Raw genomic sequence first — 27,773 nt, 5'->3', positions numbered from 1 at the left:
CAGATGGAAAAGGAGCCAGTAAAGGAGAGCCAGAGAAGCCCAGTGAGGCAGGAAGCAAACTAGGTGAGTGGGATATCCTAGAAGTGGAGAGATGAGGTTGTTCCAGGGACGTGGTGGGTAGCTGGATCAAGTGCTGCCAAGCCACCAAGCCGAGACCTGAGAAATGGCCGCTGGAATCTGCAGCCGGCGATGGTTCCCTCTGAGCGGGTTTAGAACGGAAACCCAGTGTTTGCTGTGGAGAATCTGAAGAACAAAAGTACCTTGAGGAAGTTAAATGCTGGATTCATTCCATCATGGCTTTACTTGCTTTTTCCTTTTCCTTTCAGTAACATTTAGAAGTCTCCTGAATTTACGGACTAGGATGCTGTGGTCTGCCAAAGTATAACACTGTTTTAAATAAGAGAAATTATGTTGGAAACATTAGTTCATTTGAATGTAACATTTTTTTCCTTCATTCGTGACCATCTTACAGGCCAATGCCCTTTAAGAAATATTAATTCAGGGATCAGAAGGAACACTGGACAAGGATTCTTATTGGATTCTTGGATCCAATTCTTATTCTAAATTGGATCCTTATGGTTGGGGGCAAGTCGCAACCTCAGGGCACCTTAGTTGACTTGTTTGTAAAATGAGGAGATAGGAACAAGTAATCTCTAAGGTAAGGATTTCAAACTGGATGCACGTTAGAATCACCTGGGGAGCTTTTTAAATACTCCCATGCCCACACTGCACCCATACCAATCAGGCCAGAATCTCTGAGGGGAGAAGCAGGGCATCAGTACTTTTGAGGCGCCCCCGGTGACTTGGTGTGCAATCAGGTGTGAAAACAATGATCTGAGTTCTTGTCTAGCTCTAATACTTTGAGTTATTCTGTCCTGGGTATAAATACGTTCCTGGGGCTTCCCTGGTGGCGCAGTGGTTGAGAGTCCACCTGCCGATGCAGGGGACACCGGTTCGTGCCCCGGTCCGGGAAGATCCCACATGCCGCGGAGCGGCTGGGCCCGTGAGCCATGGCCGCGGAGCCTGTGCTCCGCAACGGGAGAGGCCACAACAGTAAGAGGACCGCGTACCGCAAAAAAAAAAAAAAAAAAGTACGTTCCTGCCTTAGACAAAATCAGAAAGAAGGGAGGAATGAATAGACACTGGGTGACAGCTAGCAGTGTCTGTCATGGGAGGTCTCAAAATTTACCTTCCAGACTTCCTCTCACAGGGAGGGATTGAAAGATACTCTCCACAAAAATGAGGGAGTAAAGAAACAGGTGGAAATGGGATCCAGGAAATGCTTCTACTTCTAGGGCTGCTACATCAATATATGATACCTATATGGGCCTGATAGGAGAATGCTGAATCCAATTTAGGAAGGAGGTGAAGGGAATTCCCAAACTGATGGCCTTGAATAAGGCTTAGAAAGCAACCCATGTAGTTGGAACAGGAGGATGAGGGCTCCAGGAATGATGTCCCTGGGAGAAGGGAGTTGACAGGATGCCCAGCTTGGTTGACTGTACTGAAAGGAGCTGGCAGATTCAGCTGGAGTTTCGTGATAAAGTCCTGGTTGATATATGGAAAACCAAGCAAATGGAGAAAAAGGCAATTAACTCCAGAAAAAAATTTTTATAAGAGAGAATATAAAATCATAGTGTACTGGGGGCTTCCCTGATGGCGCAGTGGTTAAGAATCCGCCTGCCAATGCAGGAGACACAGGTTCGAGCCCTGGTCCGGGAAGATCCCACATGCCGCAGAGCAACTAAGCCCGTGCACCACAACTACTGAGCCTGTGCTCTAGAGACCGTGAGTCACAACTACTGAGCCCGCGTGCCACGACTGCTGAAGCCTGTGCGCCTATAGCCCATGCTCCGCAACAAGGGAGGCCATCGTAGTGAGAGGCCCGTGCACAACAACGAAGACCCAGTGCAGCCAAAAATAAATAAATGAAATAAATTTATTAAAAATATATATATATATAAATAAAAATAAAATCATAGTTGTACTAATAGCTCAACTCTGAAGAGTATTTGCATGTTCACTTCATAAGTTCTGAATGTTAATTTATCTGAATATTTATTATCAAATTTTTATTAAAACTTTGTTGGGACAATGAGTGGGGAGGTGAAATGTGTGTGTTGGCTGGGGAGGGCAGCTATAAGAGCTACATCCCTATTTTCCATAGGAGGATATAAATTGATAATATACTAAAGAGGAAAAAATAGTGAAATGGCATTATTTAGAAATGTTAAATAACAACATCAACAAAGCAGATAAAAGTGGTTGCCCCTAAGGGGCAGAAATCAGAAGAGGGGTTCATTATAGTCCATTTAAAATGAAGTACACACTTAAGTTTGGGGGTGAAATGACAGTGGGACCAGGTCATGCAGAGCTACACAGATGTCGGTTCCGAGAAGGCAGCCTGGTGGTACTGTTCACTGTGATGAGGATGCAGGAAGAAGAACAGATGTGGGAACTGGTTCACCCTGCTTCCCCTGCCCCATCCTCTGTGACTAGGAAGTGCTAGTTGTGGATTAGAAAAAACATTCTACTTCTAGTGCTACTACATCAGTACATGATACCTATACAGGCCTGATAGGAGAAGGGTTGCCTATCACGATTATTTTCCATTTATTTGTTGGAGCTGGGGGAACAGACACCAATTTCTCTCTAGCTAAGGCGTTTATAATATCAGCTGGGATAACAAAAGAGAAACCACATCTCAGGTGTGGCTGCAGTTCTGAAACACTAGAGAATTAGTCCCAAATATTTTTGATAACTTATCCCCACCAGTTAAAAGAACATCTACTCTCTCTGAATGGATATTTATTTATATACTGTATGTAAAACCATATATACAATAGAACAGGTAAAATGAACATTTTAAGGGCTGAGTTAGATGAGGATGTTAAGAAAAAAATGCTAAATGCAGTGACTTCATAATATCATTATGACTTCACAGTATCATTACCTAATATCTTAGGTGCAATATATACACTTAGGGCAAGGTTCAACAGTAGTAGATTTAGTCAATACTGTAAGTACTTTCTTGATAAATCTGGGTTTTTTTCCTTTTGGATCAGATTTGCTTTTCATCTCTTTTTAACTCATGGCCAACAAAAGTTGTATTAGGGTAGTATTAGCTCTCCCATTTTCTTGATGTTAACTTAGGCTTACGTTAGTTCTACAAGGAGTCTAATGATTTGCAAGAATCTTTATGTCCATTTTGTGAGGGTTAGCTAAAGTGGATAATATACTCTAACAAATGCTTAAATGGGCCTATGTAAACCCTAAGTGGCGGGAATCTGCTGAAAAGCAATGAGAGCACCATACTTCGGGAACTTGCACTCTTCCCCCAGATTGCCTTGTGCACCTAATCAAAATACAGGCATCTGGCTTTCTGACCACATGAGGGTATGTTAGGTGTATAATTCATACATTGAAACTTGTAAATCTTAACTTACTTTTGCTTGGTTAATACAATTAGAAGCCCTAGCCCTGTCTTCTCACATCCCATTGGATGGTCTTGCATACCCGACTTGTGTGCACACACCCCACTTTGGAGGCCACTGCAGTAGAAAACAAACTTTCATCCCTCTTTTTGAGTAGGGTAAGGGTCATACAAGCTGAAAATCAGTAGCAGTCTGAGTTGGTTAGCCTATTTGCTAAATAGATCGTGCTAATGGGAACAAGGTACCATCACTGAAACTGATGTGTGCATTTTTCTGAGGCAAAGGTCAAAAACCTTCACAAGTTCCTTGAGGTTAAGAATTTTCAGTAATTTGTTCAGTTTTGCTTTTTTCAAAACTTCAAGCTTCCATAGACTCTTTTGGTCATTGATTTGGTAAAGCTGGAGTTGCCCTTTGGTCATATGATAGGCTTAAAATTAGCTGACATCACACAGTCCTGATTATCTAGGCAAAGAGTAGATTTTCTTAATAACTGATGGTAGCTCTGATGGCTTCCTTCCTGACTTCTCCCCACAGTACCAGTGTCAGGCTTCCTTCCTAAGTCCAGCTTCTCTAGCTTTTATTTAGCCCACTGTGTGGATGACTTTCCATTCTATTCCAGATCTTGTTTTTACTCTTACAAATACTGTGTTTTTTTTCCTTTGATATTTGGGTATTTGTGCCATTTATTAAGCTGATACAAATCTATGTTTCCTATGGTTTCGTGAAACAAAAATAATCCATAAGAGTCGTGATTGCTCTTATTTATTTCCTGCAGTTTCAGTTGCGTGACTGCCCTGCAATTGATGGATCAGTGTAACTTAGATCTTCATGGATTTCTGTTCCTTAACTGTTTTTATGGTGTAGTCACTTCTCCTGGTTGTGTTCCCACCACTTAGCAACTCTCTGTCCTTTTCTAAACCTGTTGGTGATTTTCATCATTTTTGATGGAAGTTGCAATATTCCTCCTGCTGATCTAATTCTTGCTTACCAAGTTGTGATTGCAGCTTTCAAGCCTCCTGTACCAGACATCCAGTCCGGTGCTCAGCCCTAGAGGGTGTTGGATAAGTATGTGTCACATGCAGGAATGTTTTAATGTTTTAGTCTTATGATACTGTCCTGTCTCTCTTTTGTTTTTTAGTGTTCCCTCTTTTCACTTGGCACTTTTTTTTTTCGGCACTGTTGTATTTTTGATATAGTGATAAGATGTGTGGTTGTGTGTGCACCTCTGCATGCCCATGTTTAATACCCTTCATCTACTGGGGAACTAGGGAAAACCCACAAATTGAGAAGAGTGGGGCAGTAAAGTGCCTTCAGAAATGTAGAGTTTAGAAAGCTTACACATTTGCATTTTCCTTGAGACACTAGAATTTTTGAGCCAAAATATCATTAATATTTTTTTCTGTATTTTTATCATTGTATCATCGGTTGATCACATCTGACTAGTACCATCCTATATTTCAACTATTGGCTCCTGCACGCTTGAGGGGAAAGGTTTTCATGCTAGCCTTTTCATTTTTCTTTTTATTCTTCACAGTGATATGAGTACTGCAGCTGTTCTCTAAACACCTAAGTAAACAACTTTGGGAGGTTTTTAAATAATTAGTGTAAATAATTTAATACAGCGAGTGATCCCCATGTGCATTATCTGCTACTTTGCCTTTTCTTTTCTTGGTCGAGACTTACCTTCCTAATCAGGTTTCTTAGGGTAATATTAAGAGCAGTTATCATTTCCTGATCATTGAGTGGCCATATTAGTTGAGGAAACCAGCAGCTGGAAGAATTACTTGAAGCCTCTTGGAGCAATTGGGCTACATCAATTCCCTTCTCTTTGTTCCAGGGCCCTCAAAGCATACTTCAATTATATCACTTGACACATTTTATTATACTTTTATCTCTTCACATCTCTCTCTTCCACTGGACTGAGCTCCTGGAAGGCAGGAAAATGTCTCTGTCAGAGCTTGCCTCACAAGGTGTTCACCAAGCACTTGACCTACTACCCTGTGTTTCACACCACTGTTTTCCAGGAAACAACTTCTTCTTTCTTCAGTACAGTGTTTCTCACACTAGAGGCCGAGGGTGTGTTGCAGGGAGGAGTTTCCATGCCTTTATTCTGAGGGTTCTATCACAACTTTTCAGATGCCCTTTTTATTTTACTAAATGAAAAGACATTGTGAATCACCAGGATGCATAAATTAGCAACCCAGATCCACTGAGGTGATGGTGGTTAACGCTGAATTTGGTATCACTCAAACATGCCCGCGAAGCTTCCACAGGCATGTTCTCAGGGGTCTGAAGGTTCATATTGGAGGATGTGGCTCTTAGGCACAGATAAGATGCCACCTTCTTCTTGGAAATGCATCCTTTGATCAATGCTCTTCATCAAGTGCTCCGTAGCACCTGCCACTCCGTGTATTAGGACATGTTACGGGATTCCCCCTCTGGCTCTGAACCTGTCTCCCCAGAAGCAGACCCTTGCTTCCATAATACTTTGTATACTTATGGTACAGCAGCCACTGAGCTATTTGATAACTTGTGAATTTGCACTCACAAGTCTGTCTCTCCTACTGGATGCTGAGCATCTATTCAGCTTTGTGGCCCGAGCACCCAGCAAAATCGCTCAGCACAGGAAGTGTTCAGTAAGTTGGTTAGATCAAATCAGGAGGTAACTATAGCAGCTGCAGGGCAAGCACATTTAAAAAGTCTTCTTATTCTTTTGAAATGAGACTCATTTTGGTCATTGATTTTACATTTTTTTTTTTTTCCCAAGGTTTTCTTATAGATATTTTTACCTATATGTCTTTAAATATGGTAAGCATGGTTGTTTTCTAATCTGCGTCTGATTCTGCTATGCTTGGCCCTGTTTCTGAAATTAGTTGACTGCTTCATGCTACTTGGTTTCTTCGTGGGCCTGGTATGTATTAGCACCTGTTAGTCAACGTGTTTTACAAGTTATTTGTTAGAGCTCCCCAAGTCCTAGGATGAGCGTCTGGAGAGGTCTGCATGTGTTTGCTAGGAGACGAGGGCAATTCCAGTCTGGAGCCCCCTGAACCCAAGCAAGCTCACAGTGTAACATTCCCTGGCTCACCCAGGCAAGAGGCTCAAAGGGCTGGGTTGTGACCATCATTTTTCAGTATGGGTCCTTCCCTTCCTTTCTCTCTCCCTCCCTCCCTCCCTACCTCCTTCCTTCCCTCCCTTCTTCTTTCCAGCAAAATAACCTGGCCTACTAATTCTGGAAATAGGAGGTCTAAATATTAACTTAAAAATAGAAAATCATTAACAACTGAGTATAAGGCTTAAAAAGTCTTAAAATGAGCCTTAATATAGTCTCTCTATTTTTATTTTTTCTTTGAGCTTCTTTTAAATTTGTTAGTCAAGCTAAATAACATAGGTCCTAAGTCAATATAAAAATGTCATTAAGATATTTTAGGTGAAAACCCCCAATTATAAAAACTTTCTAAGAAATGAGTAACTTGAATGATCAGCTAAACTTAATAGAGTTTATTCATTAAACTTACCATCAAGATGCTTCCTGTTTCAAGAAACAGAAATCAAACTTAAACAGGCTTAAGGTCCAAAGAGTGTTTATTTGCTCAACTTGAAAGTCTTGGAATCATGGCTTCAGGCACAGCTAGCTCCAGGAACTCAAACATTGTCATTAGGCAACCTTAACTGTTCTTCTGTGTTAGCCCCACATTTTGGCAGGCTCTCCTATGCAGGCTTCCAGGTGAGATGGTGAGATGACTTCCAGGAATTCTAGACTCCTGGAGCATAGACTTCTATGCTTTAAGTCTGTGATCCCCAAACTTTGCTCTTTATGCATTCAACAGTAAAAGTTAAGCACATATCCCCAATGTGTATATATTATTTATAAATTATATACTACTATATACCACTGTTATTTTATATGTTATATTATTAGCAGAGCTCGTTTTTCTGTTTGTTTGTTTTTAAGATAAAGAATAAAATGGAAGTACTAATATTTTCTATTCTCCTAGTGGATTGTTTTGCACACCCCATTTTGGGGACTACTTAGTGGAAAGACCACATCTCTTCCATTGGTTATAATTACAGTCTTGTGACCACATTTCATTGGTTCTTTTTGGCCTAGCTTGAGTCATGTGCCCATTTCTGAGTCCAGAGTCCTTGAAATAGTAAAAGCAAAATTTTGCTAATATATAGGATGACACAATTATATGATGGGGCATAAATAGAGAGATGCTATTTTTTTTTTTTTTTTAACATCTTTATTGGGGTATAATTGCTTTACAATGGTGTGTTAGTTTCTGATTTATAACAAAGTGAATCAGCTATACATATACATGTGCTCCCATGTGTCTTCCCTCCTGCATCTCCCTCCCTCCCACTCTCCCCCTCCCACCCCTCCAGGCTGTCCCAAAGCCCCGAGCTAATATCCCTGTGCCTTGCGGCTGCTTCCCCCCAGCTATCCACCCCACCACGTTTGTTAGTGTGTATATGTCCATGACTCTCTCTCGCCCTGTCAAAACTCACCCTTCCCCCTCCCCATATCCCCAAGTCCGCTCTCCAGTAGGTCTGCGCCTCCATTCCTGTCTTATCCCTAGGTTCTTCATGACATTTTTTCCCCTCAAATTCCATATATATGTGTTAGCATACGGTATCTGTCTTTGTCTTTCTGACTTACTTCACTCTGTATGACAGACTCTAGGTCTATCCATCTCATTACAAATATCTCAATTTCATTTCTTTTTAAGGCTGAGTAATATTCCATTGTGTATATGTGCCACATCTTCTTTATCCATTCGTCCGATGATGGGCGCTTAGGTTCTTTCCATCTCCGGGCTATTGTAAATAGAGCTGCAATGAACATTTTGGTACATGACTCCTTTTGAATTTTGGTTTTCTCAGGGTATATGCCCAGTAGTGGGATTGCTGGGTCATATGGTAATTCTATTTGTAGTTTTTTAAGGAACCTCCATACTGTTCTCCATAGTGGCTGAACCAATTCACATTCCCACCAGCAGTGCAAGAGTGTCCCCTTTTCTCCACACCCTCTCCAGCATTTATTGTTTCTAGATTTTTTGATGATGGCCATTCTGACTGGTGTGAGATGATATCTCATTGTAGTTTTGATTTGCATTTCTCTAAGAGATGCTATTTTAACTTTAAAGATATTTATAATTTGGGATCTTATAATCACTGATATATCATGCAAAAAAAAAAGAGACATAATCCTTCTTTCAAGGATTATAGAACAGAGAGTTATAGAACAGAGATTCTCTATTTCCATAACAATTTAACCATTAGTCTGTACTAAATTTCTGTGATTTCACACCTAGCATATCACCAAAGTATCCCACCTAGTTTTTGTTAATACTCCAGTGACAAGTGAATGCTATCTGTTAGGATGTAGGAATTGACAAGTCTTGCAAACAAAATCCTATTTTTATAATTTTGATAATGGCCACTTGGAACAAGATGGGTAGCTATACGTAAAGGCAGGTGATAGAAGGTCCTGAATCATTTTCAGATTTCTAAAGTGAAAAGGGCTTCGCTGGCTGGAGAGAGTTTTGCTTGTAAGAATGGGTAAAGCATGTGAATGGAAAGTATTAATCAGGAGCTTTCTGATGGACAGGCTCTTTTGTGTATTTAAAAATTAATCTTCTTTGGCAGAGATGCAATGGCTCATCTTGATTCTGAGGTGACAGAAGAATGTCTGAGAGAAGACCTGAAGTTTTACTTCATGAACCCTTGTGAAAAATTCCGAGCCAGACAACAGATTCCGTGGAAAATGGGTTTGCAGATTTTGAAGATAGTCATGGTCACCACACAGGTAAATTATATTATCTGTTCATTTGTTCTTTTTCTTACCCCAGGATGAGACTGTTTTCCCATGTTCTGCCACTTGACTTTTGTCCTGAAAAGGCCACACCCATTTTCATAAACCTGTAAAACTATATTGATTCTGGAGGGCAGGTGGTAGGTCGAAGTTCAGTTTAGATGCCGACTTTGTTTTAATGAGGGACTCTGAGGTCATCTCTCACAGATTCTGTAAATATAGATAATACTAGATCTGAAGGGGGTGTGGGGTTTCTATATCTGAATGAGGCACAGGGCTTGTGAAGGCTGCCCAGTCCAAAGTGATCTGTGTTCTTGAAATCTTTTATCTTTATTCAAATACATCTTATATAAATACACTTTGGAAATCTGCATTTTGGACTGTTTTGATTTTGGATTTATGGAATGCTAAGTTTTCTTTTCATCAGTAGCTAAGTGCTTAAGTAAACACGCCCCCACCTTACCTACGCCCCGTCCCCTTTCCCAGGCACTATAAGGAGTGTCTAAAGACTACACTGGGACCTTTTGCTTAAATTCATACTGTTTACTTTATTATCAGTTGTCATCTAGTTTTTGGGCCTGTGCTACTGAACCAGTTTTAGGGAGGCTTCTCTGTAGGTAACTACATTTGAAACACGCGTCCTTTTAAAAACAGTACTAATTTGGGATATTAGGCTCCATGGGAAAATAATTATTCTGTCATCAGTGTAACAACTGTTTGTAAAGATGTGATTTCTGGAACACAAAAGTAAATACCTTTCCAAAAATCACTTCCATATAGTTTTAGAAATGAGAGAGGCGGCTCCTACCATAACTGAAGTTGCATCTTTATCCTGTGTTCATAAAGAGGTCTTGTCACTGCATGACGTGCTGTACCAGCTCGTCACGTTTTAGGGTAAACAAGTTACTTCCAAAGAGACAAAGATGAGAGGCAGGGCCAGTGTTAAATGTATATGCTTAGCTATTTTCTTTTTTTTTTTTTTTTGCGGTACGCGGGCCTCTCACTGTTGTGGCCTCTCGCGCTGCGGAGCACAGGCTCCGGACGCGCAGGCTCAGCGGCCATGGCTCACGGGCCCAGCCACTCCGCGGCATGTGGGATCTTCCCGGACCGGCTGCCTCGGCAGGCGGACTCTCAACCACTGCACCACCAGGGAAGCCTATTTTCTTTGAAAATTTTTTTCATTTTAATTCTTGGTTTTGAAGTTTTAATTTTCGCAACCTACCTATAAAGTAGGTGCATTGCTAGTATTTTTGGAAGAAGGAGAAATAATGTCCCCTTTTGCTATTTGGTGAATTTTAATTTTTCCCCTATTACTTCTTTTGCCAAACCAGCTGTCATTTCAAGTTTTTGATCTATTAATGTTATTAAAATTGTAACTTACCTAGGCATAAAATACCATCACCCTCTTTGACTTACCTTTTTTGTCCTGCTAACTACTAAATCCCATGGAGTCTTCCTTCAAAACTGTGTCTCTATGTTTTGCCATATTCACTATCTCCTCTCTAGCACAAACTCTTACATTGTTGGTTAATTAAAAATGTGTCTGAAGCACCTCATATGCTCTGCATTGTCTTGGGAGTATAAGCTGTGAATGTGTTACCACTGCTGACAGCTCACATGTAGCCTAGCCGTTCCATGTGCCAGGCACGGTAAGTGCTTCATGTGTGTTAGCTTATTCCATCCTCACTGGAATCCATGAGGTAGGTTCAGTTTTTACCCGCTCTGTATGGATGAGGAAACTGAACCAAAAAGAGCTGAGTAATTTGCCTATGGCCATTCAGCCAGGAAGTGGCAGAGCCGGGATCTGAGCTCTGGCAGTCTGGCTCCAGAGTCTGCACTCTTATTCAAATACTGTTTCTTTCTAGATGTTGATCTTCAGAGTTTGCACTCGAGGAATACACATAAGTTAACTAGGCTGCTTCTGGAATTCATCTTAGGCCTACCTTTTTTATCTCCATATGCACCAGTCCATTCAATACACGTCAGATTAATTTTTTCTTAGAATGCTTTTATTGTGTCTCTCCTGCTCAGAAATTTCTGTAGAGCCCTATTTTCCACAGAACAAAATTTTGACTCTGTGGCCTGAAATTCACAGATTTCCACAGTCTCCTTCAACTTGCCTTTCCAGCAGCTTTTCATCTCCTGTTTCCTCCCCACATCCCAGACAGATGGACCCACCCAGTGATTCTCATCCCTGCCCTGTTTTTTCTCCAAGTCCAGAGGGATTCTTTTTCTCCCTCATCATGCAGGTGCTATTTGAAGTCCACCTCCCCTGCAAGCCTTGCCTGATCACTCAACGTGTAGTTTTTTCTGGGTTCACTAGTACCTCTTGCTGGCCACATCACTGATTTCACTTTTAATAGAATATTTCTGGGAATCGATCATTTACTTTTTTGTGTAACTGTACCCGGCCTCCCCTAACAAAATTTTGATGGATTAAACTTGTGTTCCCCTGTAGGGTCCTTCTAATAAGTTTTGCTACTTGGGTGATATGTAATTGGAACAGATTTCTCAAATATCTTTCTTTCCTTCAAATCCCACTTTTCCCTCCTCCTTTTTTTCTGTCGCTTTTAGCACTCCATCCTCAAGTCTAATGGGATGGGTTCTGTTTTATCACGGTTGATGGGAAGGAAACTGTTTTTTTTTAGACATTCCTACCCTGCATTCTGCAGTGATTTATAATCTTGAGAGAGGTGTCTACATTCTTTTGCTAGATCTGCTCTTTCTCTCCCATATTCTTTGTATATTATTAGAGTGGTATCTTGCTTTTACCTGGTACAGAATATTTTCTCCTCCATTGATTTCATAATCAGGTCTTAAATTCACAATCTTTGCCAGGCTGCACTTAATGTGTAATTATTTTTCTGTCTTATAACCTCAGCAAATCTTAATATCTAGTTAGTGGGGCTAGAATGCACTTTTCTGTCACCCCTTTGTTTTTCTTTTGGACGCTATTCCTTAAGCTAGAATCCTCCTCTTGTGTCTACCAGGGAACCGTTTCCCTCCCTCCCCTGCATCGGCAGGCGGAGTCTCAACCACTGTGCCACCAGGGAAGCCCCTGTCGGCCCCTTTTAAAAAATGAAATTATTTGACCAATCCTCCATCATCTCTTCACTCTTGCTCTGTAGGGGGTGTTTCGTTCTGCCATCGCAGGAAGGGGACCTCATGATCTCCCCATCCAGGGTTTCTCTCCTCTACTGAGAGTTGCTTGGAAAATCCTACCTCTGACCTGATTCGGGGCCATACATGTGGATCTTTGCTTGTTCTGTGAACAACAGGATGGAGAACATTTCCTGTTCTTGATGCCAGATGGAGGTGGTTCCAAGCAGAGATTATACCTCCATGTTCTCTCATTCCCCAAATTGAGGTAATGAGCTTTGAGTCTACATAAGGGGGTAGCTTAAAATAGCAGCAAATTGAATGCTGCTGTCTTGGTCGAGTTATTCACTCCCCATTCACTTTTTGGGTTTCTTTAGCTTAGCTAGGAGCGTGGGAAGAGTGGCTCTAATGTTCCCCACTTCTAGAGTTAAGTTGGCAGCATTTCAGTTTGAGAGGTTGTAGGCCATGTGGTCAAGAGAACAGGTGAGTCAAACAAACCTGGTTTGGATCCCTGCTCTCACACTTTTCTTTTCTGTTTCAACCTGGATAAAGTATCTGACTTCAGGTTGCAGGTGTATAAAATGGGATGGACAGATTCGGTATTTGACTCTGACATTGTGATGGCCACTATTCCAGTTCCTGAGCCCATAGTAGTGGAAAAAAGAAAAGAAAAATCCCTGTCCTTGTGGAGTCTGGTGTAATATCTCCCTCAGAGGGTATTGGCAAATTAAGTGAGAAATACAAGTTATAAATTTTAGGCACAGTGCCTGGCACTCAGGACATAAGAGCTGTTATTCAGCGCTATGCAGTGTCAACCTTGTCTACTTTGTATCCCTGCTTGGCACAGAATAAACACTCAGTAAACTTCGACTGAAGAACTTGATTCATGTGTGTGTACCAGTTTTTTTTTTTTCATTTGTATGTCAGTATTTAATAAAACCCCCGAACAATCATGTGTGTATTGTTTCCCTGGTTTACTTTTTTAGCTTTTGAAAAGCAACGTGACCTTTCCTTTTCTGGCAGTTCCTACAGGCACCATTGATAGACATCACATGCTTGAAAGAATCTTTAGCCTTTGGTTGCTTAGCTTTCAGCACAGGTTGGATGTTGTGGGGCTTCTTATCTGATATTTTCCTTAGAATAGCTGGGTTAAGCAATGGCTCAGTCCTTTGACTCGGTATTTGAGGAATGTGATCTGGTGAGGCTCAGATGCTAAAGAGTGTCATCTATGTACGTTCTCAAACAATAGTTGCAGGTCTGGAAAGCTGGCACCTAAATTCTTTAACAGGAGTCCTAAAGTCAGATTCTTCAGCGGATGGAACTCCTGTAACATAATGAAAATGACTTTGGATTTAGGCCTGGCTTTCATTCTAGTTAGGTGTCTTGGGCAGTGTAATGAGACGAAATCTCAGTTTCCACATATGTAAAGTGGGGTTAACAGTATTAACATTTTCATAAGATTGTTGTGTTAGTAAGGGAGATAGTGCGTGTAAAGCAGTTAGTACAGTGCCTGGAGTGTGATAACTGCTGAAAACTGGTAACTATTTTTAATTATTTAGCCTTTTTAAAAAGTCGGGCAAAATTTAAAAGATAAAAAAATACAGGGACTTCCCTGGTGACGCAGTGGTTAAGAATCTGCCTGCCAATGCAGGGGACAAGGGTTTGATCCCTGGTCCGGGAAGATCCCACATGCTGCAGAGCAACTAAGCCCGTGTGCCACAACTACTGAGCCTGCGCTCTAGAGCCCGTGCTCCTCAACAAGAGAAGCCATTGCAATGAGAAGGCTGCACGCCACAACAAAGAGTATCCCCCGCTCGCCGCAACTAGAGAAAGCCCGCATGCAGCAACGAAGACCCAGCCCAGCCAAAAATAAAAATAAATGAAATAAATTAAAAAAAAATACAAATCACTAAAAAAATCATGTAAGTTCGCAGGTGCAAATTAACATTTGTTTAATCTGAAAGGTCTGGTAGTTGAACCATGGAGTGACAGCAGGTAGCACAAATGTCAAGGTCATCTTGTTGAACTTGCTGGTTTCACACATGATAGCAGAGTCCCAAATTGTTTTGGTGACTTAGCGTGGTGAAGGTTTGGGTTACGTTTTCTGGACTCTCATTGTCTAATAAAGCAGATGAGGAGATAAAGTGGGTAGATGGGGAAGGGTGTGTGGGACAGGGTTTATAAGGGTCTGACTTCTGCCATGGCATGTGTGTGTCTGTATTTGTGTTGATGTGAGAAGGAGAGAGAACGACAGCAGCAGAGCACATGTGAGGGTGTACGTGTGAGACAGGGTGTGTGAGAGTGAGTGTGAAAGAGTATGTGACAGAGTGTGAGTTTGAGTGTGAGTGGAGAGAGAGGTTGTTTGTGTATGGAATTTCCTGGGTTTGGGGGGTAGACATTTAGTGCCTGCTAATTTTCCCTACTTGTTGGATTCCAAGAAGAAAAGGGCAGAAAGAATACATTCACTCCTGGTGAAGAGAGCCCTTGGCATCTAACCCTGTATAAGGAGGAATAAGTAGGAGTTTTATCACAAGAAGGTGGGTGCGTGGTGACAGTGTTTGGGTGGACATCATGGAGGTGGAGTGACCCCTGTTATCCTTTGTGGTGCTTTGATGCTGTAGATCTTGGAGACAGGAACTCTTAGGTGTAAATCTCATACGAGTTCTTGCAGAGCTAGAGGAATTGAATTCCTTTGACGACAATTACCTCTTAGCTGGAGGAAGTACTATACAGGCCACTTTTCAAAAATGTTCTTCAAAAGCCACGTGCAAAACATTGTTATGAGTTTTTAAAATACTTACAATCTCTAAATGTGAAATCATTTAGATTTAACTGTCCAATAGTAGTCAAGCAGGTGAATTAGTGGTTTACTAAGCACAGTTGACCCTTGAACATAGCAGGTTGGAACCACACAGGTTCACTTATACGAGGATGTATTTCCGTAGTAAATACTACAATGCTACATGATCCACGATCCACGGTCGGTTGAATCCTCGAATTCGCAGGTCGGACTATAAATTATACTTGGATTAACCCCCGCATTGTTCAAGGCTCAAATGTCCATCAGTTTTGAAAACAATAAATTTGAAATGCAAGTGTAAGAAAAATAGATTCAAATTAGATAACCAACCAGGACCTACTGTATAGCACAGGGAACTGTGCTCAATATCTTGTAATAACCCGTAATGGAAGAGAATATAAAAAAGAGTGTGTATATATATATATATATATATATATATATATATATATATAAATTGAATCACTTTGCCATACGTCTGAAGCTATCGCAACTTTGTAAATCAACTATATTTCAAAAAAAATTTTTTGAAAAGAAAAAATAACAGAACTATAGAAAAAGGAAAATGGATTCAGACATAACTGACTTGGATTCCTCCTTCCTCTTCTCCTTCTCCATCATTAAAGGCCAGTAAGGTTGTTAGTCTCTAGGAGTGCTCATTTCTTCTAATTTTATGCTTAGGAGTGCTCATTTCTTCTAATTTTATGCTGTTTTGAATTGCTGATTTAGCTTGGTGAGGTAATTCCTGGGGGGGAAAGGCTTCCTTTTTGACATTGATATGATTAGTGAAAACCAAAGCAGTGAGATTTTTCTGGCTGATGTTTATAGGTGAGGATTCATGATAATAAGAAGGCATTTGCCTCCCCTGGTAAATGGTAAAATTCATATACTTCTGTTTGATTTTCTTTCCTAGCTTGTTCGTTTTGGTTTAAGTAACCAGCTGGTGGTGGCTTTCAAAGAAGAAAACACTGTTGCTTTTAAGCACTTGTTTTTGAGAGGATATTCCGGTGTAGATGAAGATGAATACAGCTGCAGTGTATATACTCAAGAGGACACCTATGAGAGCATCTTTTTTGCTATTAGTCAGGCAAGTATTTTGTTGTGACTTACCTATACTTTGAGAATATGTTGATCCTTGACCTTGCTGTCTTAGCAAAGAAAAAAATTATACATATGTTAACATATTCTGATTTAAGTTTTGCATAGTCTGCCAAAAGTTTATTGCTTTTTCCGTAGCTACATTTCCACACAATAGATTTTGCCTATTTTAAGTTTTTCTTTAAGATTTATGTTTGTATTTATCCCTTCCCACCCGCTACTGTTGGGAGATTACCGCAGATCAAATAGCCAAATAGCTAAAAGTAGGCTTATAATCTCAGAAGGTTTGATGAATGAGAGACCAAATCTAAGATTCTAGCATCTCAATTTTGATGTCTTAGTATTAATAAGCCTAGCTGAACTTTAAGAATATGGAGTAGGATATGATAATATTTGTGTCTAGGTAGTATTGAGAAACCAGATTGGTAGGCCTGAAGAAAATATTTAAAGGAGAGAAATTCTTATTCTTTCTTATTCATTCATTCATTCATTTACTCATTCAGTAAATATTTGGGTACCGAGTATGTACCAGGTACTGTTCTAGACATTGGGGATATAGCATATAGCATGAATAAAACAGACAAAACTCCTGTCCTTATAGAGCTTAATTCTAGAGGGGAGAGCCAGACAAATGAAAAGAAGTAAAAAATATAGTACAGGATGCTGACTCCTTGAAAACACCACCAAAACAAACAAACAAACAAACAAACAAACGCATGTTGGGAAGCAAGACTGAGCTCACTGCTAACAGTGGTAGCAGAGATGGTCCCTTGACCATTCTCCATAGGTTGTAGAGTGCAAAGTCTGGCTATAGATTTTGAAGTCTGGTTTAAGGCATGTCTTTCAAATGTGAGGGGAGCTGGATAAGAACTGAGTAAAGATCATCCTATAATAGTTTAGGATTGGTGGGCATAACAAGATGAGGGTTTTGGTGGGGGATGTTCAGAGAGTCTTGGGAGTTATTAGACTACATCTTCAAAATGATCATCTATTTAAATGAGGTTTTGGGATGTTCCTGAAGTAAACAATACACTTATTTGCAATTTTTATGTTCCTGGGCAAAAGTTTCCTGGAATAATAAATTCATATTAATGAAGATAGGGACCAGTAAAGCCCTGGTAGTACAGATAGGCAGATGGTAAAGCTGTGTTAATGTAAGCGGTGGGTGTGGATGGCTTGGGTCCTCAGAGGTATGTTGAAAATGATAACTGGAATGAAGCAGGGGAGGAGACTGGACTGCCTGCTGGTGCCTGTGCACTGGAGATGGATGTTTGCAGTTTTCTTTGGGTGGTAAGGAAAGGCCTCATGGAGGTGGTGATATTTGAGCCAAGGTCTGAAGACGTGAACCTTGCAGATAGATACCTGGGCTTCTAGGCAGAGGGAACAGCAAAGACCTCAGGCAGGAGTGTGCCTAGAGAGCTCCAGAACTGCCTGGAGGTCAGTGTGGCTTTGGAGGTGGGGGTGTGGAACCAGTGGCCAGTAGTGGGCTGGGAGTTCAGAGAGATAGGCAGGACCTTGACTTTGGCTCTGAGTGGGTGGGAGCCTCTGGCTGCACTTTAGTTTCGAGTTCTGTGATGCTGTGTGTTTCTGTTCAACCCAAGAAAATTACCTTGTGGTGTTTTACATTGGGGAGTTCTACTGAGGTATATGAGACAAACAATAAAAAATAGCTAAAAGTATATTCCATGTGCTGTAACTTCTCATGAAACTTGTTAAGCTCATAAATGTCTTTATTTAACTATTTTTAATAGTTTCATCAGCTAAGAAATTTATCTCTGGGGACCCTTGGTTATGGAGAAAATGAAGACAACAGAATTGGATTAAAAGTCTGTAAGCAGCATTACAAGAAAGGGACCATGTTTCCTTCTAATGAGACGCTAAATATTGACAGCGACATTGAAATAGGTAATACAGTGATAATTTCATTATATTTCTTTATCATCTTCTGTGGTAAGAGCAAAAAACACCGTCGTGCGCCGGCAGCCCAAATGAAATAACTTTGCTTTTGTGACGGCTGACCTATCTGAGGCTTTAACGTTTGCCTGCAAAGAGCTTTGGCTCAGGAAACTATGGGTCTGCTGTGACAGGACCAGGAACATTTGTGCATCTCTTTGGTGCAACTCAAGATTTTTGGTTTTGGGGGGTAAATGCACAGGTGTTTCCTGTTTGTTTAATTTTTTCCCTCCGTGAGGGGGTGATTAGGCTTTTTGAAAAAAAATGAGACTGTATTTGTTAAATGAAATAATGTGAGTGAAAATGCTGGGTACTCTTGCTTTTATCATTTGTTAAATATATTAATGCTCTTCAGAGGTGAATTGTGATTAATAACTCATTTTCTCTGTTTGGAGATTGGCAAAAAGTTAACATCTAATCAAGTAGAATTGTTTTGCGACATTCTGTTAAGAATTTAAAAGCATACCATATATAAATGCAAAGTATCTGACCTGAGGCTCGGGAGGTTTTGTCTTTCATTCAACAAATCTTTGGTGTACAGTTATCACGCCTAAAGCACTCCCTGTTTTATGAACTGGGGTTGCAGAGATTAACCAGTCATGGCTCCTCAAGTAGCTAACAGGTCAGAAATCCGGGTCCTAGTAGCAGTGTAAATTTGGAGTGGTTTTATTAAAAAGAGAGCTCCAGAGTTCATTTGACCATATTTCCTATAACCCGATTTTAAGGTGCCTTGGTAATACAATAGAAGAACATCCCCGTAAAACAAAGGTTCTAATTCATTTCCCACAGGCTACCTGTTTAGAATCTTTTCATGAGTCAATGTGTCCTACCCTCTTGACTCTAAAAGAAACAGCCCATGAGCCAGCACTTGTCAGGGTCCCCAGGTTGCTTCCAGAGACCCATCAGTAGCTTGGTTCTGTGGCCAGCAGCCTTGAAATGTCCCTTATCTTATTGCCCTGCAGGCTCTGCTATCCTGAGATCTGTGTGGTAGTCAGTCTGCAGGGGCTGATCCAGTTTCACCCTGCATGTTTCTCCTGCGCTGTCAGCTGTGCTCCCCGCCGTGGGCAGTTCCTGTAACTGGGAGTACTGAGAGGTGGAGCTGAAAGCTTGTGCAGTGACCCTCTGCTCCAAATGAGCCATGGCCACTTGTCCTCTTAAAAATGTGAGCCTTAATTGGATGAATCATACGACTATTTTCCAGTGATTCATATGTTGTTTCCCTCAACTGATTTTTCTTGGAAAATTGATTAAAGAAATGTGGCCAAAGTCAGTATCAGTGGCTAGGCGAGACAGAGCAGAAAGCAGGATTTATTCCCTGACCATTGGACAGTGGTGTCCTTGGTCATTTCCTTTCCATCGTATGGAATATTTTTAACCAAATGGAGAGAAGTTGACTATTAATTTGACTTTATATTAAGAGAGACTGTTGAAGCAAGCTAATTATATTTTTTGACTTATTAAATTAAATATAACTTATCAAAGAGAACTTTTTGATGTATCTATTCAAAAGGTGTAAAAAATAATCTTAAAAATGCTTGAAACTGGATTTTAGACTTTCTTGTCTTGGACACATTGGAGAAAGCCTGCAGACGGTATAAATAGGGATTGAGTTTGACTTCATTGGTGTGGCACTATAGTTTTAATCAGCAGAAGCTGTTCTAGATTACCTGTTTATGAATTTTGCAGTATCTTTATGATTAAGAGAAGCATCCTTCAGTGTGCTCAGGGCAGAGATCTGCCTGTGTGCTGCTTTCCTGGTGGGTTATGTTTAGTTGCACGACTGATTGTACAGTTCAAGCTAAGGGTTCCCCCTAATTCATGCTGAGGGCATATCCCTCTGTCCCTGCCTCTAGACCTAGAGCTTTACAGTCCAGCTTCACTGGGGGTACTGTAATGAATCTTGTTAAAAAAATTTTTTTTTTTTTACAACATTTAGATGGATATCATTCTAATACAGTGTTTCACTTTTTATAATGCAGATTTTGAATTTCTTATCTTCTCCTTTCCACGTATGCTTAGCATGAAACATTATGACCATTTCATCATTTTACCTGTCCTTTTAAGAACATATTGAACCCACCCTCCCTTTGTCTCTGAGAGGGTTGTTATTTCATTTGCTGGAGTGTTCTGCCTTGTAAATGAGATTCATTTGAGTGATGAGGCTGCTACTCCAATATCAGTTTGTTCTGTTTGAAGTTTGATGTTTTTACTCAGGGCTTTTGCCATTCTTTAAAAAAAAAATCTCAGTTCTTAGGTTTTGCTGCCACCAAGTGCTTGGTGGCCTCATTAGCAATGACTGTAGCATGAGGTATGGCAGACTCCAGAGAGTTCTGAATGTGTATGTAGCTAAGGTGTAGTTCTCCTATTACAATTACAGAATCTGAATAATCAAATAGACTTTTATAAGGCAAATTTTACAGATAGTGTAACATTAACTAACATGTGCTGTCATATTTCTCTGAATCCGTCATCAATTTTTAAAAAACGCACCTGTTTTATAAACATTTGAAAGTGCAAAAACTTAATGTCTTTTTTCATTTTTAAAAAAATTTTTATTGGCGTATAGTTGCTTTACCATATTGTGTTAGTTTATACTGTACAGCGAAGTGAATTCATGTCTTAGAATGAATGAAATACAGGAGAAGAAGACCTAGGACAGTATCTGGCACACAGATTTTTTTTTTTTTTTTTGCGGTACGTGGGCCTCTCACTGTTGTGGCCTCTCTCGTTGCGGAGCAACAAGCTCCGGACGCGCAGGCTCAGCGGCCATGGCTCACGGGCGCAGCCGCTCCACGGCATGTGGGATCTTCCCGGACCGGGGCACGAACCCGTGTCCCCTGCATCGGCAGGCGGACTCTCAACCACTGCACCACCAGGGAAGCCCTGGCACACAGATTTTTAACATATTCCTCCTTCTTTCAGAATACAGTCATTTGCCCAGATACGTTTAATTTAAATATTATTTTTTCCTTTTCCTTTACTTTAGAATAAGAATGTTGAAGGTAGAAGGGCCTTAAATAGCCTCAGTTTGGCCTTCACTTTACATTTGAGGAAACTGATGTTCAGTCAAGCTTGGTGACTAGGCCAAGGTCATGCAGCGATTTAGTGACCATGGGTCTTTGCTACTCTAAACCCGGTAACATGGGCATCACCCAGGAGCTTGTGAAACATGCAGAATCTCCAGGCCCCCCCTAGACCTGCAGAATCCAAATTTGCATCTTAACGAGATCCCTGAATGACATATACGCACATGAAGCTTGGGAAGCGCGGGCTCAGTACTCTGCAGCTGCGGTCTTTGACTTCGTACAGACCTCTCTCTCTTTTACCAGCTTCACACATTTTATACTGTCCATCACCATCAGCCTTCAGTGCCCCCTGTACCAGCTTGGACACCTCTGTCCATCAGTATCACTCCCTTACAGAAGCGGTTCGGGCACTTGCGTCTCCCTTCTTTCTCACCTGGATCCTGCCAGCCGTCACCAGGGTCCTCTGTGGCCGAGCCCCGGTGCCCCAGCTGCTGATACCTCCTGGAGAAACGGGCCAGAGCAGAACACGCTCACACTGCCACACATCTGCAAACCTCCACACACAGCACCTCCAGCAGGCTTCCCGTCAGCCCGGTGCTGCAGAGGCGAGGCCGCGGCCAAAGGCCTCCCACAGCACCAGGGCCCACCCCTTTCAGCTCTGCGAAGTCGCCTCCCTCTCTCTGCACCCAAATTCGCATCTCTGAGCTCAGTTCCTCCCTGAGTTCCAGACTCCTCCTCCATTCAGCCAGCTGCTTTGACAAGTCACTTGACAACCCTGCTGTGACTCTAATAGGGATTTCAAACCCGCTGTGTCCAAAACAGAACAACTCAAGCCTCCTCCACCCCCTACCCCTGGCTCAACCTGTTTCTTTCTACTCTTGCCCATCTCGGAAAACGAAACCAACATTTTCACATCATGCCATCATATTCCCAGTTGCTCAATCCCCAAACTTGAATGTGTTGGTTTCTCCATTTCCATTGCCACCTCTGTAGTCCAAGCCGCTGCCACTCTTGCTTGGACTGGTCTCCACCCGCTGCCCTGCCCCTCAGCAACCAGAATGATATTTTTTAAAAAATTGGCTAAATTGGGACATCTCATTCCCTGGCCTAAAAACCACGAGTGGCTTCCCATCTTTTTAGAATAAAACCCACAAGTCCCTGTAGGACCGGCCACCCTCCTGCCTCTCCAAGCCTCTGCTTCCCTGGTCCTGCCTCCTTGCTGTTTGTTGAACAAGTCAGGCTCTTTCTTGCCTGGGACTTAATGCTCACTTTTGTCCTGCCCGGAGTGCTCCCCCTGGATCTGTGCTCAGCTGGGTCTCCTTCCTCCCTCAGGTGTCGGTTTAAACAGCCCCAGTGCCTCAGAGCCCTTCCCAACAGTTCTCCTCAGGTAGGGCCTCCCCACCCACTTAACCTCCATCACTTCACTGTGTCTTGGCAGTACTGTGCAGACCGTGAAATTGTCCTGTGTATATTTTTTCACTCTTGGTTTATCTCCCCCACTACAGTGTGAGCTCCATACAGACCTCGTCTGTCTCGTTCATCGCTCTACCTTCAGTGCCTGGCACAATGCCTGGCCCCTGAAAGCTTTCAGTAAATATTTACTGAATAAGTGAATGAGTCAGGTAGGGAGCCTGGGCCTTTTGAGTTTCCGAAATAGGTGCTCAGAGGTCAGCCTCATCAGTGTACTGGTGAAGAGCTCAGGCTCTGGAACTGAGCACATGTGGATTTAAATTCTGATTGCTTAGGGGCTTCTTCCTGGTGGCACAGTGGTTGAGAGTCCGCTTGCTGATGCAGGGGACACGGGTTCGTGCCCCGGTATGGGAAGATCCCACATGCCGCGGAGCGGCTAGGCCCGTGAGCCATGGCCGCTGAGCCTGCGCGTCTGGAGCCTGTGCTCTGCAACGGGGGAGGCCACAACAGTGAGAGGCCCGCGTACCGCAAAAAAAAAAAAAAAAAAAAATTCTGGTTGGCCACCAGCTAGCTGTGTGACCTTGAGGAAGTTTCTTGGCCTCTCTGTGCCTTGGTTTGTCCATCTGTAAAATGGCAACAGTAGTGTATCTCTCACAAGGTTGCTTCGGGGGGTTAAACAGGATGATGCATTAAATGAGAGAACCTAGAAAGCCCCGAGCACAGTGCCTGGCAGAGAGTAAGTCCCTGTATGTTTTTGCTATCTGTATCATCCTATCTTTAGTTTCCTATAAAAAAAGCTTCTTTTGATCAACTGCCCTCACTGTATCAATCAAAGCCTAGTCAGGAAAACCAACATTGAATTGTTTCTTGATACTCATGGTCCATTTGCCAAACACAGGGAGGCACCCCCTCTGACACCTGCCTCTCTTAAATATTGTGGCTGTTGAGCTGTCCGTTCAGCGCCGTGTCCTTGTTTTTGGCCCAGGATGCCTGATTGTCATAAAATGTAAGTGTGTCCTCCATATTTTGAGTGTCCTATATACTAGGCAATGGGTGTTCAAAGGCCACAGCAGTTTTGCCCTTGCTCTCAAGGACCTTATCTTCTAGTTGAGGAGACAGATAAGCAAATAAAGAGTCAAATTGTGAGAGAAGATTCTCAGAGAACAAGCCATAGGGCCTACCCGGGTTCTCAAGCACCTACTGAGTGTCGGGCACTGCAGGAGGCCCTGACTTTTCCATTCTTGAGGCAGCACAAAGGGGGCAGCAGCAGCCCAGGTGAGAGTCAGCCAGGCTGGTTCACACCAGTTCTGGCATCAGGGCTGAGTGACCTTGAAGGGCGTTGACCATGAAAGGTGTTCATTGTCTCCAGACCTCCTCGGTTTCCTGTTAAGGTGTTAGGCTACACAATAATGAGACTAATTTTTATGTGTGGCTCTTGGAATCATTCTTTTATAGTTTACAGCTCATAATTTATTTTTATTTGAATACAATCTAAGTTCCTTTCTTTCTCTTATTATTTTTTTTTTTTGGAAAAGTATCGGACTAAACAGAGAAGTTGCCAAATGGCACAAAGATGTCCTTGTATACCTTTCATCTAACTTTTCCAAATGGTAACATTTTACCACATTTGCCTTATCATTCTTCCTACATAAAAAAAATTTCTCCTGAAATCTATGAGACTAAGGTGCAGACACAAGGCCCCTACCTCTAAATACTTGTGTGCGTCTCCCCAAACAAGAATGTGCTCCTCGTAACCACCGAACAGTGCTCAAAAGCATGAGTTAACGTGGATGTGATACTATAATCTACAGACCCTACTCATATTTCATCAACTGCCCTAACATTATCTACAGCAAAAGCCATGCCTAACCCCCCTGGTCCAAAATCACATATTGCATTTAGTTGTCATGTATCTTTAGTCTCCTATAATCTGGAGAAAAATTGAGTTCTTGGCTTTTTTTTTTTTTTTTAATGACCTTGACATTTTTAAAGAGTAGAATGTCCCTCCCTTGAGTTTTCCTGTTCTTTGCTGTACGCGGGCCTCTCACTGTTGAGGCCCCTCCCGTTGCGGAGCACCGGCTTCGACGCGCAGGCTCAGCGGCCATGGCCCACGGGCCCAGCCGCTCCGCGGCATGTGGGATTTTCTCAGATCAGGGCACGAACCCGCGTCCCCTGCATCGGCAGGCGGACTCCCAACCACCGCGCCACCAGGGAAGCCCTGTTGTTTTTTTTTTTAAATTAATTTATTTATATTTGGCTGTGCTGGGTCTTCGTTGCTGCACGTAGGCTTTCTCTAGTTGGCGGCGAGCGGGGGCTACTCTTCGTTGCGGTGCACGGGCTTCTCTTTTCTGCGGAGCACGGGCTCTAGGCATGCGGGCTTCAGTAGTTGTGGCGCACGGGCTTAGTTGCTCCATGGCATGTGGGATCTTCCCAGACCGGGGGTCGAACCCGTGTCGCCTACATTGGCAGGCAGATTCTTAACCACTGCGCCACCAGGGAAGCCCCTAGTTTTCCCGTTTCTTTGTGCCTAGATTGAGGTTACGCATTTGGGGCAGAAATACCACACAAATGGTCCGTTATTTCAGGAGGCACATGATGTCTCTTTATCTCAATCCTGGTGATGTTAACTTTGACCACGTGGCTAGGGTGGGATCTGCTAGGTTCCCCACTGTAAAGTTACTGGTCTCCCTGTTGTGATTAATAAGTATTCTGTGGAGAGATGCTTTGGAACTTGTTGAGTCTTCTGCTCTCATCACACTTCGGCCCACTGGTTTTAGCATCTGATTCTTGCCTGACAGTCACTGTGGTTTTTTTATGGCCCTAGACTGCATTCACCTAGACCTCCAGACCCTCTCCAAGAACCCTCAGGACTGGAAGAACTCATCATTCTTCAGACTGGCATTTTATCGGTAAATATGCTTTCGAGTCTCATTGCCCAGGAGACGCAGATGGGGAAAGGAGAGTAGGGGAGGAAGACTGTGGCAATTTATACCTTGTAATATTTTCCATTCAGCCTCTTGCAAGTTGAAATCTCCTTTCATCTCAAAGGCATTGACCTGCAGACGATTCATTCCCGAGAGCTACCAGACTGTTACATCTTTCAGAATACGGCAAGTGTCTATTTTACTAAGCCATTTTATCATTTTTCTCTACTCCTTTTGTAGGTGCAGGGTGCAAAGCACCTCCGCCTATAGATGTGTTTGATGCAGTTGTGTTTAAAACAGTTTTAATGCCACTTTATAGCATCGTTAGTCCAGAGGCCGTGACTTCTAAAAATGATACAAGCGCATTCCAACTTTTTAAAACTAGATTTTGGGGTTGAGAAGACTTTTCAAAGTGGACTTTGACTTCCTACTCTCCGAATACATTTTTAAAAATAGCTTATGACCTGTGTTTTAAGTGCCTATAATGTTTTTCCCACCTTCGAAGGAAGGTCTTTGCAAATGTTGTAGCAAATGTTTTCAAACCTCAAGGAAGAAAGTGCCCCCTTGGTCTGAAGGCTAATCTGCAAAGGATCAATTGTTGCAGCTTTTATTTTGGGAGGGGCAGGCATGTGCCATGGACTTCCTTCCTTCCTTCCTTCCTTCCTTCTTTCCTTCCTTCCTTCCTTCCTTCCTTCCTTCCTCCCTCCCTCCCTCCCTCCCTCCCTCCCTCCCTCCCTCCCTCCCTCACTCCCTTCTCTCCCTCTCTTCCTTCTTTCATGTTTCTTGATGGGCAGAACTGAATGCTCAGCTGGACGTTATATGTAGCTGTTGTTTTAGCAATTCAGAAGCGTGCTTCATTCAACAACAATCGCTGAATGCTCAATGAGTCCCTATGAGGCAGCAGGCAAGTTGCCATGCTCTAGAGGTACCATGGCCCTCAGGAAGCTTACAGCCTAGTGGAAGAGATAGAAAAACAAGTCAACAAAAAAATTAATTATAAATTGTGACATGTAGTAAGGAAGAATGTCTCCCCCAGAGAGTAGAATGATTAATCTCCCTGGGGTGACCCACACATTACAAAACGCATTATGAAATTCAAGGCAAGGCAAAGCTTGGAGAGCTGAACGTGTATGTGATCTATGATTAAACCCACAGGTGCCTGAACATCTTTGAGCACAAGCCACGTGCACATTACACATTCTCAGTGTAATCTAAGAATATCGTTATGACCAAACCAGAGATTCGAGAATTAAGCTATACAGACCTCATTTCTATACCTATGAGCTAGGACCAGACTTCACTAGCCCTGGCATTCAAGGCCTCATTTTCCCCCAGGAAAGCCCCTAAAATACGCTGCATATTTCACTTATAAACTTTAAATGCTTGAAACATAATGTGGAAGATTGAGGGCATTTGGAAATCTTAAATTCAACCAATAACCCTGGAGCAATCTTTGCCACTTCTGAAAGCACATGTAGCACTTCTGAAAACATATATATAGCGTTTGAAGCAAATAGAAAAATAATTTCTAGCCTAGTGAAAATCTAGAGTTTCATACCCAAAGGACTAAATTAAGGCAAATGCTTGTAAATTCCATTCAGTGTAATAAATGAGGTCTGTGTGTTCTCTTGTCAAAAATTAGTGGTGAATTCTCATTTTTGTTCTTTGGACTGGTTGGCTGTTTTGCTTTAGAATTTCTCTGAATCCGAATGTGCTTTTAGTAGAATTTCATGTATTCCCCCTTTGGACCACATTTTTTCATTAATAATAGGAAGTTGTGAAGGAATCATGTGATGAGGACATTTTCATCAGTCTAGCTCTCTTTGGATCAGCACGCTATCTGGATGCCATTGATATTTTAAGCAGAATTGATCTAACCAGTCATACTTTCTGCTGGGCCGTAACCTCTTCATCAATTTGTGTCTCCAGATTATCTTTGACAATAAAGCTCACAGTGGCAAAATCAAAATCTACTTTGACAGTGACGCTAACATCGAGGAATGTAAAGACTTGAACATCTCCGGATCTAGTAAGTATGTTATATGCTTGCCCATGGTGGATTATGGAAGATTTTTATCACTTCATTTTGGGATTTGGGGTATATAAATGTTTTATTTGGATGATGATAAGAATAAAGGGCTCCAAAAAACCACATTTTGAGCATTCGCTTCTGTTAAGCATACCCCGAAGCTTTGCATTTTTGTTCAATACAGCAAA

General features: G+C 42.0%; 1 protein-coding gene across 1 annotated transcript in view; it reads left to right on the top strand.

The window, feature by feature from the left end:
* Nucleotides 1–9,087: 9,087 nt before the first annotated feature.
* Nucleotides 9,088–27,773, top strand: part of MCOLN2 (mucolipin TRP cation channel 2) — a 45,722-nt gene continuing 27,036 nt past the window's right edge. Inside the window, exons 1-6 of the mRNA XM_065873785.1 lie at nucleotides 9,088–9,243; nucleotides 16,059–16,232; nucleotides 17,995–18,148; nucleotides 25,457–25,541; nucleotides 25,646–25,742; nucleotides 27,486–27,585. Coding sequence (XP_065729857.1) covers nucleotides 9,091–9,243; nucleotides 16,059–16,232; nucleotides 17,995–18,148; nucleotides 25,457–25,541; nucleotides 25,646–25,742; nucleotides 27,486–27,585 — 763 coding nt within the window. The 5' untranslated portion in view covers nucleotides 9,088–9,090. The remainder of the gene's footprint in view (nucleotides 9,244–16,058; nucleotides 16,233–17,994; nucleotides 18,149–25,456; nucleotides 25,542–25,645; nucleotides 25,743–27,485; nucleotides 27,586–27,773) is intronic.

This window comes from Phocoena phocoena, chromosome 1 (assembly GCF_963924675.1).
Source record: "Phocoena phocoena chromosome 1, mPhoPho1.1, whole genome shotgun sequence".
Lineage (NCBI taxonomy): Eukaryota > Metazoa > Chordata > Mammalia > Artiodactyla > Phocoenidae > Phocoena > Phocoena phocoena.
The sequence above is the reverse complement of the archived record's forward strand: the minus strand, read 5'-3'. Positions and strand labels throughout refer to the sequence as shown.